The 12500-nt window shown below is 38.4% G+C and overlaps 1 protein-coding gene across 2 annotated transcripts in view; it reads left to right on the forward strand.

Annotated features, from left to right (window-relative positions):
- LOC136179320 (NACHT, LRR and PYD domains-containing protein 12-like) overlaps nt 1-12500 on the forward strand; it is a 132413-nt gene that overhangs the window by 48944 nt on the left and 70969 nt on the right. The window contains exon 6 of one of the 2 annotated variants that reach the window (XM_065955491.1): nt 860-1998. The exons of the other annotated variant lie outside the window; for it this stretch is intronic. Within the exon in view, the coding sequence (XP_065811563.1) occupies nt 860-974 (115 nt within the window). The 3' untranslated portion in view covers nt 975-1998. Of the gene's footprint in view, nt 1-859; nt 1999-12500 lie in introns of those variants that run through there. 2 annotated transcript variants of the gene reach the window in all.

Genomic DNA, 12500 nt, shown 5'->3' on the forward strand with positions numbered 1-12500 from the left:
GCAATTTAAATAACGGAAGAAGAGCAAGAATTTTGGAAATATCACAGGCAGGAAACAAAGTGATAAGACTGAATAAAATGGGATAAACTACAATAATAAAGGATACGGTTGAGATGAGTGGAAATAATAAATATAGGAAAAGATGAGAGGAAAGATCAGGTGAGATAAAATAAATTACAGTGAGATAATCGAGCAGAGGGGTAAGATGAGGAGATAAAACGAAACAGATTGAGGTGAGATAAGATAAACTGTAAGAAGAATGGGGATTAGAATATTTAACATCAAGATTGATTGGAAATAAGAAAGGGAAATGAGCTGAGAAAATTAGAAATAACATACAGAGAAGACATTAGAGGTGATAAAGTAGAAAATAAGATAAAATTAATTTAGAGATGAGTGGAGAGGTTACATTAGATACAATTAGGAAATATTACTAAAAAGGAGATAAAAACGAATAAGAATAAAAGACAAAAGAGAAGATGAGACATGGTATCGGTACAGGAGATAAGGTATGACAGGAGGATGTAAAAGAAAAGGTGAAATTATATAAAATATTGAGTTAAAAAGGAAGGAGGTGAGCTGAGATCATATGGGAGAAAATAAGAGTATAGGAGATAAACTATCAAGAGACACTGTGTCAAACCTGCATCTTAAAGAACGCTAAGTCCAACATTTAAAAATGGACGTGCTATTGTTGCACCACATTATCAAACATGAAAGTGATCCAAATGATCCAACATGATGTGTCAACAGACAATATAGATTAAACTTTCCTCTTAAGAGCTGTGATTCTATTCTTAATGTAGAATTTAATAGATAACCAATTTCTGTTTTTAAGTGCTACTTTTTCCTGTTCAAGGCACTTATCGCAGTCGCTTTTCCCAGGAACACGACATTTGATGATGAAGGACATCAAGTGCTTCTCAATGGCAAGGATCTCCTCGTTCTCCCACATCCTTTTCTTGGCAGGCTGACGAGCTGTAAAATAGTTAAGACACATTACATTTCTGTGTTTCTATATGGACAAGCTATTGAAATCAATAAACAGTTAAAGTCAACCATCATGAGCAGACCAAGCTTAAGACTGTGGAGATAACAGTGGACTTAAGGAGAAGCCACACTCCATCCCCTCACCATACACAACAGCACTATGTCCACAATGGACACTTTCAAGTTCCCAGGACCACAATCTCCCGGGACCTGAAGTGGACCGCTCACATAGACACTATCCAGAAAAAGGCCCAGCAGAGGATGTATTTCCTGTGTCAGCTCAGGAAGTTCAACCTGCCTTGGGAGCTGCTCATCATATTCTACACTGCAATCTTCCAGTCACTTCTCTGCACATCAGTAACTATTTTGATCTGTAATCGAACAGGACAGACAGACTGCAGCAGACAATTAGGACTGCAGAGAAACTCATCAGGCCCTCCACCCAGAACTTATACTGGTCCAGGGTCAGGGAATGGGCAGGTAACATTCCTGCAGATCCCTTACAGCCCAGACACAAACTGTTGAAACTCATCATGCTCCATTAGATCACTGTACACCAAAACAACCAGACACAGGAATAGTTTCTTCGCCCAGGCCGTCTCACCGATGAATACATAATAGTCACAGCATCAGAACTATCACTGTGAAAAAGTCATGTGACAGCCAATGTGAATGTAAATAACATTATTTACCTATCAATTAATATATTACTTAACTATTATGTATATTCATTCACAGTTAATCATGCTAATATAATTTCTTTATTTGATGCACAAATGTATGTAACTGAAAATACTGTAAAATTGATCTAGCTCATGTAAATTAAACAATTTGCTCTGTTATTACATTATGTTTATTCCAACATCTTATTGTGTAATGTTGGCTTTACATCTTAGTTTAATGTTTAATGCTTGTAGATAGAGAGTAAAATTAACCAGAGCCAAACTCATATGCTTGTATGTTTACACACACGTGGACAATAAAGCTGACTCTTTCTGAAGACCCTGATCATCGTTCCCTGTTTTAAAACAAGAATTGTCTTTGTTCCCACAATGTCTATTACAGTACAGCATCATAAAACACACTGACAATCAAACAAATCAACTTTGGACAATAATATACATTTTTTTTAGATTGATCTTTTAGCACTTGCCTTTTTCTCTTTTTGATGACTGAGGGTGCTGTGGTGAGGCATCGCTACGGTTCTGCTGTAGTGAGGCATCGCTACGGTTCTGCTGTGGTGAGGCATCGCTACGGTTCTGCTGTGGTGAGGCATCGCTACGGTTCTGCTGTGGTGAGGCATTGCTATGGCCCACATCTGATGCCTCGTTCTCCTCCCTCTGACTGGATGTGACCCGACTTTCTAAAAACCACAACAACAAAAAAAACAACAAGAGAAAATATGAAATTCTAGTGTATTTATCCTACCCCAGTAAATGACTATGTCCCAGGCTCAACCTAATAATCAGTATCAGCATTCTAATGGACTGGTATTGTCAAAATTAGTCTTATCCCTCCGTGTGGCTGTTACTATGCTACTCCTTTCAACAAACTGAGTCCACAGTGGGAGCATTCCCCTCACCAAATGCTAGTACAAATTAGAGGACTGCAAGCTCTGAAGACACAAGTTCCACTAAGGGGAGGATGAGTTGCATTGAACTGTTTATCTTTAACTCATACAATATTAACATTTAGTAAACAAAAGAAACAGACTAAGTGACAGAAGTTATACTACATTAAAGGAGCCAAAAATATAAATGGGATATCCTTACACATAATGGATGTCTTCTAAATACATGAGCATGTTCACAATTCAACTCACATGAAAATACTTACCGTGTTTGTCTGGCTCCACCTCAGCATCGCTGTCAGGATGCACATTCTCTGTTAGGGGGTGGTAGTAAGGAGAATGACTCTGGTTTAAATTCATTTGATTCATGCATAAATAATGCATTTAGGAAAATGTATGAAATAAAAGTATTAATGTACATTTTTTATTTATGTAGAGACATTTGAAAAGAGATTTAAAAACAATAGTACCCTCAGGGTCAATGCTGATTTCATCGAGGGTCTTTCCCTTAAATTCTGCCAGGCGTCCTTTTTCCAGAGCCATGAGAACTTTGCTTATTTTAGCAAGTTGGAGGGTGCCCTCAGGAAGTCTGTAGAACTGCCGATGCACTCTTATATCATGGCCGAGAAAATCTGCTAACTGATCCAGCTCTGTATTACTGAGGTTGAGAACTTGAGATAGTGTTCCTGTTTGTTTGCGCAGTTTTGTCGAGGTTAGACTTTCAGGACTTGTTGCACCACAGACCTTGGCAAAATGTCTAAGGCTATCAGAACCACGGTAGCAGGTAAAAGCAGTTGGTCTTGCAAATAAGTACTTGTTCTCCTGAGGAACCCCACATTCATGCCGTTTGCTCACCAGCAGATCCAATGCTTGCTGCATTGCTGGGGTCAAAAGCACAGGAACTTTTCTTCCCCTTTTTCCTCTTGTCTCAATCCTTCTGAAGTGTTGGCAGAGTTTCTTTTCTAATGCAGACAGAGCTTCACTGACATCTTCCCGAGGGTCTGATACATTGTTAGCCAGATATGCAGACAGGGGAATTTTGGACACCTCCCCTGCTCTTCTTCGGTTGAACAAAATAACTTGTGTCAAAGTGATCTTTGCCAGCTGTGTCCATGTCTGTGGGGATGCCTCTGTCGATAATTTTGCGTGGATGTGCTTTTGTTGAACATCCAAAAAAGAATGCAAGGTCTGGACATCTTTTGTGAATGAAGCAACAGAGGGGTATTCCACTTGGATTCCTGAAGAGTTCTTAGAGATGCAGCTGATATCATCTCGTTCCATCTGGCCTCATATACTCTGCGGAAGGTACGAGCATCTTTTGCCACACTGTAGTTGTTCTGTACATTGGCACGGCTTTCAACAAGAAGAGAAATCTTAGTCAAGCTATGTCCAATTTTGAGAGCAAGACTTGGGCACTTATAAGCATGTTTTTCACTGTCATAGCCTGCCACACATTTCACAGCTTGCACAACTTGCATAAAGTTCGCAGGTTTGATGTGGTCTTGAATAGTCTTTAAGGAAGTGGTTTTCCTTGAGCAGAGCAGAAGCCTTCCAAGCTCTCTACATTTCTGCCGAATGTACTCATGTTTGCCAGCATCATAACCAAGTCGGTTAAACAGATGCTCACCATACTCCATGATACAGGCATCAGATTTGACTGCAGAAGAAACTTCATCTTGTACCATATTGGTTATCAATCTCCAAAGTTCTTGTTTGACACCAGGTGGTGGTGGTGTAGTAAATGCACAGAGAGCCTGGACACGGGTTTTGCCTGGTTTGCCTGGAACATTAGGCTTGAACTTGCAGACGATCATGTGCCGCCAAAGAAGTTTCCTTGCATAAAACCCTTGACAATATGTACAATGCATGAAATCCTGTGCTTTGGAGTCCTGTCTTGGCTGCCTGCGAGGAACAAGATTTCCAACACCGGAATTTAATACTTCAACATTGTGTGCAAAGTTGCCTCTGTTTCTCAAATGTTCCAGATGCATTCGTCTTTCTTTTGAGCGTTTAGGAAAGGATAAAGCCTCTGCAACCTCTGTCGTATTGGGATGAGCCCGCTCCAAATGTCTTGCAATTTTAACAACTCCCAACTTACAGTAAAGACAAAACTGCTTTTTGTTGTATATTCTTGACCCGTTCTCCTTTTTACAGATGGTAGGTATGACGAGTGAATCATCAGAATCTCTATCTTCTGTAAGGAGTGAAGAGGCACTGTCAGGAAGATTCTGGTCCAGATCTGGAATTGAGTTTTCTAACAGGGAACCAGTGTCTCCTATTTCACTCAGTTTTGATGAGTTACCACTCCTAGTTGGTGTTGTAGCACAGGACACACTAGTTAAACGTTGCCTTTTACGTCTTGTACCACGGCTGCATCTCTTTCTTAAGGGTGAGCGTCCTCTATCAACCAACTGTGTTGAAGAGGCACTTGCTTCTGTTGGGGAAAAAACACTATCTTCAATGTCATCCACATGCCTTTGAAACAAACTGTCTCTCTGGCTCTCTCTCTGTTTGACGGGCCCAAGAACTTCACTGATGTCTGTACCATCAGAATCTTCACTGGTCTTTGGGATATATTCCTCTCCACTGTCAGCTGAGGTTGAGTCAAAAAGCTCATCCGAATCCAAATCAATCCAGTTTTTCATCTTGGGAAAATAAAATGTAATATAAATTCTTGTTGAAATATTTGCTTAACCTTTTTTTCATCTTGCTCAAAATTATTTGTTTCTTTACCTGTATGCTTTTGGTCCTCCTAAGCCTAGGGATAGGAACTTGGTGGTAACCCTTTTTGGAGAGGCTGAGTTCATAGTCAGAGGCAGAACTTGGACTTGATATCTAGAGTCCAAAAGAAATGTTTTTTTTCACTTCAACAACAAAATAACACAATTGATGAAAAAGATACACACACAAAATGTACCAACTTCACAATACCTGAAAACATCTGTTAACATGAACAGGATTCCTAGATGGAGTCTGAGATTCATCAGAATCTGTGTAGTCGACAATGGAAATATTTACTCCAACTTTGTTCAGACCGGTTGCATCAGAGCCCTATTGAAATAATAGTGACATGATAAAAAGAAATGTGGAAAATACAAAGCTTTGTAGAGTGGCGGCATTTTACATGATTAGGTGACACATCATGTTGGTTATCAAGTCATTCATCAGTCTCTTACATTTGCACACTGTTTTTGTCTTGCCGGTTTTCTGCTCATATCACTTCTATACTTCATTTTATGCCTGTATGTCCCTCTTCTACTGAACAAGAACAAAAGAAGACAAAAGCACATAGCCCACTATGCTGGACAAAAAGGTCATTATTTCGGTAAAATCTAATTACATTGTGCATATTTTCATACATTTATTTTATAGTGCGAGGCATTGCTAAATCCCTATTCATGACACATTTTTTAATGGTCTGATGAATTTAGATAAACTGTGATTTGGTGTATTAAAAATATATTTCAAAAACATTAGAAATTAAGTGATTTCATGCATTTAATGAATGCAGTAAATTAGAATACACCAAACAGAAAAACCTCCAAATAAACTGGCACTGTATCTCACCCTCTAGAATGAGTGCCTTCTAGCATACCTCTCAAATTAGATGAACATAGATCGTAACCAAACAAATATGTACTTAATAATAATCAATAATGTTGATACTTCAACAATGGATCAATGAGGAGAGGCTTCAAGATCTAAAAGGAAGACCAGTAAACGGTTCAGAAACATAAATGAATACCTCAATCTGGGAGACAGAAGTGCTCTGAGGATCCTGCTCCGTGGTTCTAGAGATTGAGAGGTTCATAGGAGATTGGCTTCCATCCTGAAGAACATAATTAACCATCATTCCTGATTGTTGATCAGTATTCAACTGATTCAGATTGAACAAACAACATTACAACAACATCTTTAAAAACATACTTATTGTAGAACACCCTGAAGTCTTTAGTTTACATTTTCCATCTATGACCCAACACTGACACTGATTTTAACCAAATATCAATCTAAAGTGTTAATACTAAAACAATGGATCAATGAGGACGGCCTTCAAAAACTAAAGGAGGGACACACTGAAGACCAGAAAAAGTTCAGAAACATAAATGAATACCTCAATCTGGGAGACAGAAGTGCTCTGAGGATCCTGCTCCGTGGTTCTGGAGATGTCAGCCTCAGCAGAGTCTGTCATAGGAGATTGGCCTCCATCCTGAAGAATATAAGTAGTTTAATTGTTGATGGAAATAATCACTGACATATCTCAGATGTAATACCATTAAGCAAATACAAATGAGAAAAATACTTCTTATATAGTTATTCAGTACATCATGTGTCATTAAGTTTGAATTCCCCTCCACTTTGATCCATTGTTTGTGTGTTAACTCTTAGAAGTACATCTTGGTTTGATTTAGATCAATGTACTCTGGCTGTAGGAACCTCCAGGTGTATATGATGTTGTAGTGTCCTCTCAGAGTGTTTCCTTAACTTAAACACACCTGTCAGGTGTATATGATGTTGTAGGGTCCTCTCAGAGTGTTTCCTTCACTTAAACACACCTGTCAGGTGTATATGATGTTGTGGGGTCATCTCAGAGTGTTTCATTGGGTGTTACCCCTCCCCCACTTACACACCTGTCATGTGTCCTGTTTTGTGGGGTCCACGATTAGTGAATTATATTGATATCATTTAATGACACTTTATTTAGTGCAGTGGGAAACAGATGAAGCCAGAGTTCAAGAACTAGTGTCACTCATGGTGTTCAATTAAAATGTTGGTCAGAAAGAATAAACTAAGTGTCATTAAATGTTTATATAATAATAAAGTAACCGTGGACCCCACAAAAACAAGATACCTGACAGGTGTGTGTGTGAAATGGAGAGTACTTATCTACTAAACCAGCACCCTGACAGGACCCCAAAACCTCAAAAACCTGAATGTGCCTGCTAGCACACCTATGACCTATGACCTCAGACTGACACTGATTTTAATCAAATCTAAATTTAATCTAAAGTGTTAACACTAAAACAATGGATCAATGAGGAGGGGCTTCAAAAACTAAAGGAGGGACACACTGAAGACCAGAAAAAGTTCAGAAACATAAATGAATACCTCAATCTGGGAGACAGAAGTGCTCTGAGGATCCTGCTCCGTGGTTCTGGAGATGTCAGCCTCAGCAGAGTCTGTCATAGGAGATTGGCCTCCATCCTGAAGAATATAAGTAGTTTAATTGTTGATGGAAATAATCACTGACATATCTCAGATGTAATACCATTAAGCAAATACAAATGAGAAAAATACTTCTTATATAGTTATTCAGTACATCATGTGTCATTAAGTTTGAATTCCCCTCCACTTTGATCCATTGTTTGTGTGTTAACTCTTAGAAGTACATCTTGGTTTGATTTAGATCAATGTACTCTGGCTGTAGGAACCTCCAGGTGTATATGATGTTGTAGTGTCCTCTCAGAGTGTTTCCTTAATTTAAACACACCTGTCAGGTGTATATGATGTTGTAGGGTCCTCTCAGAGTGTTTCCTTCACTTAAACACACCTGTCAGTTTCCTTCACTTAAACACACCTGTCAGGTGTATATGATGTTGTGGGGTCATCTCAGAGTGTTTCATTGGGTGTTACCCCTCCCCCACTTACACACCTGTCATGTGTCCTGTTTTGTGGGGTCCACAATTAGTGAATTATATTGATATCATTTAATGACACTTTATTTAGTGCAGTGGGAAACAGATGAAGCCAGAGTTCAAGAACTAGTGTCACTCATGGTGTTCAATTAAAATGTTGGTCAGAAAGAATAAACTAAGTGTCATTAAATGTTTATATAATAATAAAGTAACCGTGGACCCCACAAAAACAAGATACCTGACAGGTGTGTGTGTGAAATGGAGAGTACTTATCTACTAAACCAGCACCCTGACAGGACCCCAAAACCTCAAAAACCTGAATGTGCCTGCTAGCACACCTATGACCTATGACCTCAGACTGACACTGATTTTAATCAAATCTAAATTTAATCTAAAGCGTTAACACTAAAACAATGGATCAGTGAGGAGAGGCTTCAACATCTAAAGGAAGACCAGAAAACGGTTCAGAAACATAAATGAATACCTCAATCTGGAAGACAGAAGTGCTCTGAGGATCCTGCTCCGTGGTTCTAGAGATTGAGAGGTTCATAGGAGATTGGCTTCCATCCTGAAGAACATAATTAACCATCATTCCTGATTGTTGATCAGTATTCAACTGATTCAGATTGAACAAACAACATTACAACAAAATCTTTAAAAACATACTTATTGTAGAACACCCTGAAGTCTTTAGTTTACATTTTCCATCTATGACCCAACACTGACACTGATTTTAACCAAATATCAATCTAAAGTGTTAATACTAAAACAATGGATCAATGAGGACGGCCTTCAAAAACTAAAGGAGGGACACACTGAAGACCAGAAAAAGTTCAGAAACATAAATGAATACCTCAATCTGGGAGACAGAAGTGCTCTGAGGATCCTGCTCCGTGGTTCTGGAGATGTCAGCCTCAGCAGAGTCTGTCATAGGAGATTGGCCTCCATCCTGAAGAATATAATTAACCATCATTACTGATTGTTGTTGATTTAGATTCAACAAGCAACATTACAACAAAATCTTTAAAAACATACTTATTGTAGAACACCCTGAAGCCTTTAGTTTTCATTTTCCATCTATGACCCAACACTGACACTGATTTTAACCAAATATCAATCTAAAGTGTTAATACTAAAACAATGGATCAATGAGGAGGGGCTTCAAAAACTAAAGGAGGGACACACTGAAGACCAGAAAAAGTTCAGAAACATAAATGAATACCTCAATCTGGGAGACAGAAGTGCTCTGAGGATCCTGCTCTGTGGTTCTGGAGATGTCAACCTCAGCAGAATTTTTCACGGTAAATTTGCTTCCATCCTGAAGAAAAATTCAGTGTAATTGTTCAGTTGTAATCAACAGAATAACACCTGGGTGTGCTACTCAATTTAGACTAACCTGTTTCCTCCAAGGCCAATCTGCTTGTCCATAATCATATGTTATCTCTTCCCCAGCATTGATGTCCATCATAGCAAAGAGAAAGAGGTACGGCTTGCCTTCTGCTATGATCTTCTTCATTTTACAGTTCGGGTGCTTGTCGTCATCATTGACTAGTCTTCCTAGACTGCCATCTTCTCGAGCTGCATCAACACTTCAAAAATATATTAAATCAATTATTAGACATCATAAAATCAAATATCTGATAGAATTAAAAAATAATAATAATCCACCAATCATTTAAGAGAGAGCTTCAATAAAGATCATTTAGTTTTTTTTTGTAACACAGCTCAAAGCTTTCATTCAAGTGACCATCACAGAGGGCTGGAGGACAAAAAGTGCTGAGGGAAGTAGGGTCCACCATTGAACACTGTAGAACTGCAGAACAGAAAATACTTAGATTAAGTGAACACAATATTTGATGTCAGGATGAGAAGTCTGTTCCCTCACGAGGACAGCAGAGTGTCAAACAGCATTAATCCACGATCTCCTACTCTCTGGGTTTTCTATCAAACATTACATTCTGTAGAAGAACAACCCTGGCTTATCTCCTTGTCAGTTAGTTCATCATCCAACAACTACTGACTTTGATTGAAATATTCAAAGAAGACTGATATTAGCATGTGGATAGCAGCTGAGACCGATAACGTCCCCGTAGTATACAGCAGTATGGAGCCTTTCTTGCCCGCCAGGTTGGCGGTTCCTGAAGTGTGTGATGTCACATGCAAGCTATGAATACCTTTAATACTAATACTAAGTAGACAGATCTTTACTGCCCAATTAACTTAGTGACTTGAATTAATATCACACATTGTTTATGAGATGAAAATACCTCAGCTGTGAAGAAATTAATTATTTAAAACTCAATCTTAGCCTTACCACCATGTTTTATCATGCCAGTGGAAGTCAAACATGAAGACAGCACATCTGCCATGGTATACTCTCCTCCTTCTCAGAGATTCATCAGAATCTATTAATTCTCCTCGATACTGCACAATGAAGTCTCCTTTTTGGAAATGGGTCTTGGCAAAGACCCCTCGACCTGATGCAAACACACAGATACATTTTCAATATACAGAGCTTCAGTGTTATACTTTAACACCCTGGAAACTGCACAGAAAGGAGTCTTTTCCATCATAATGCAACCATGACACTGGTGTTTGGTACCCATCAGTAATAGTAAGAGGTAAGCTCTGATAGTACTACAAATTCACAAAACTAAATAATACTGAAAAAAAAAAAATCATACCTTTAAAAGAGTCAATGTATTTCACTTCCAACCCTGCTGTCTTGTCCAGGCCTTTCAAAGCATGTTCTATTGCATCCTGTTTTGGGGATTTCCTCCGTCTCAGCGAAGCCATTGATCATCCTGTAATCAAATACAGAGCATGTAACCTGATAGTCACATAAAATGTACAGCTTGGACACACTACCTGCATGAGTAGCTTGTGACTGCTACCTGTTGATCTGCTGTGGCTCATATGATCATAGTGCCCAAACAGACAGTTTGCAGAGGTCTGCAGCATCCCTTAACTTTCTACACAGAATTAGCCTTGCACAATAATCATCAATCATCTAATGTATTGTTTTCTTTCATCTCACATTTCATTTATATTAATGCAGATATATGGAACTGAAGAAGTATTGATTGAAGAAAAAATGTAATATGTACACTTTCTTCTGTCTTTACTGTCTACATATACACATACAAAAATTGCAGTTAAAGCTCCTATTATAGATGTTAAGATGTCAATATGACTACATTCAATACTTTGTAGTGTTTAATTGGAGAGGCATGACGTCAGAAGGAAGCTCATCACACACCATGCTGCGGTCTATCAAAGACTACACATGAAGCACTTTTATGGCTGACAATCACATCTACATCTCCTTTTGTGGATATATTTTGCATCAATATCTACTTTACTTGTTAACTAGTAAAGACTTTACTTGATATTTCACTGAGAAATAATGCATTTGCTTTTGAAGGTGTACACTGAATCATTGAGCCGCTTGAAGTAATGGAAGATTTAACTAGATATTATTATTCAAAATCTCTCTCTGGCTCACATCTTTCACACATTTGTAACTTTACAAGAATCAATATGACACAAGTATGATTTACTTACAAGGAATATCCTCAGTTTTAAGCAAGGCGGCTACAAGATTGACTTTCGCCACTTGGCTTTTTTTGTTAGCATTTAGCTACTTCAATTGAATGCAACAACTTTACAACGGGTACAAAGGGTAAAAAAAGCAAGGCATGTTCCTTTTTAACTTTATAACACGCAAACACATTTTTAACAATCCACATGTATTATGTTTAAGCAAACTCAGCTAACCAGACTCATGTCGAGTTAAACACTTCTTTGAGTCTGACCACATGCTGCATTTTTTTACAACTTAAAATCGGCTCAGTGCACTGAAATAAATCCATATTAAATTAAATATAACTTACTTTTTCAGTATCAGCAGCCCTGCTTCCATTTACTTCATCAAACTGGAGTCAAGTGCTTCTTCTGCTGCGCGTCTCACACGTGATGAGATGAGGAGTGCTTGTTCAGTAAAGTGAGCACGTCCTGTAGGGGTGGGGAGGCGGTTACACCTACGATTCCTGTCTCCGCCCGCCTGGCATGTCACCATGGTTTATCAAGGCAACACAATCTCGCGGAAGAAATTCACTCATTTATTTATGAATAATACCTGTTTGTATTATGTTTAAGGTTAATTAATATAATTTTCATTCATTTTCATTTCTGTTATTTTTTGTTTAAGTGAAGTCAGAACATTTGATCACTGGCTTGTCGTATCTTAGCCTACTTCAATAGCTGTAGCTATCATAGGCTATTAATCACTGTGAAGGTTTATC

Source organism: Labrus bergylta, chromosome 5 (genome assembly GCF_963930695.1).
Source record: "Labrus bergylta chromosome 5, fLabBer1.1, whole genome shotgun sequence".
Taxonomy (NCBI): Eukaryota; Metazoa; Chordata; class Actinopteri; order Labriformes; family Labridae; genus Labrus; species Labrus bergylta.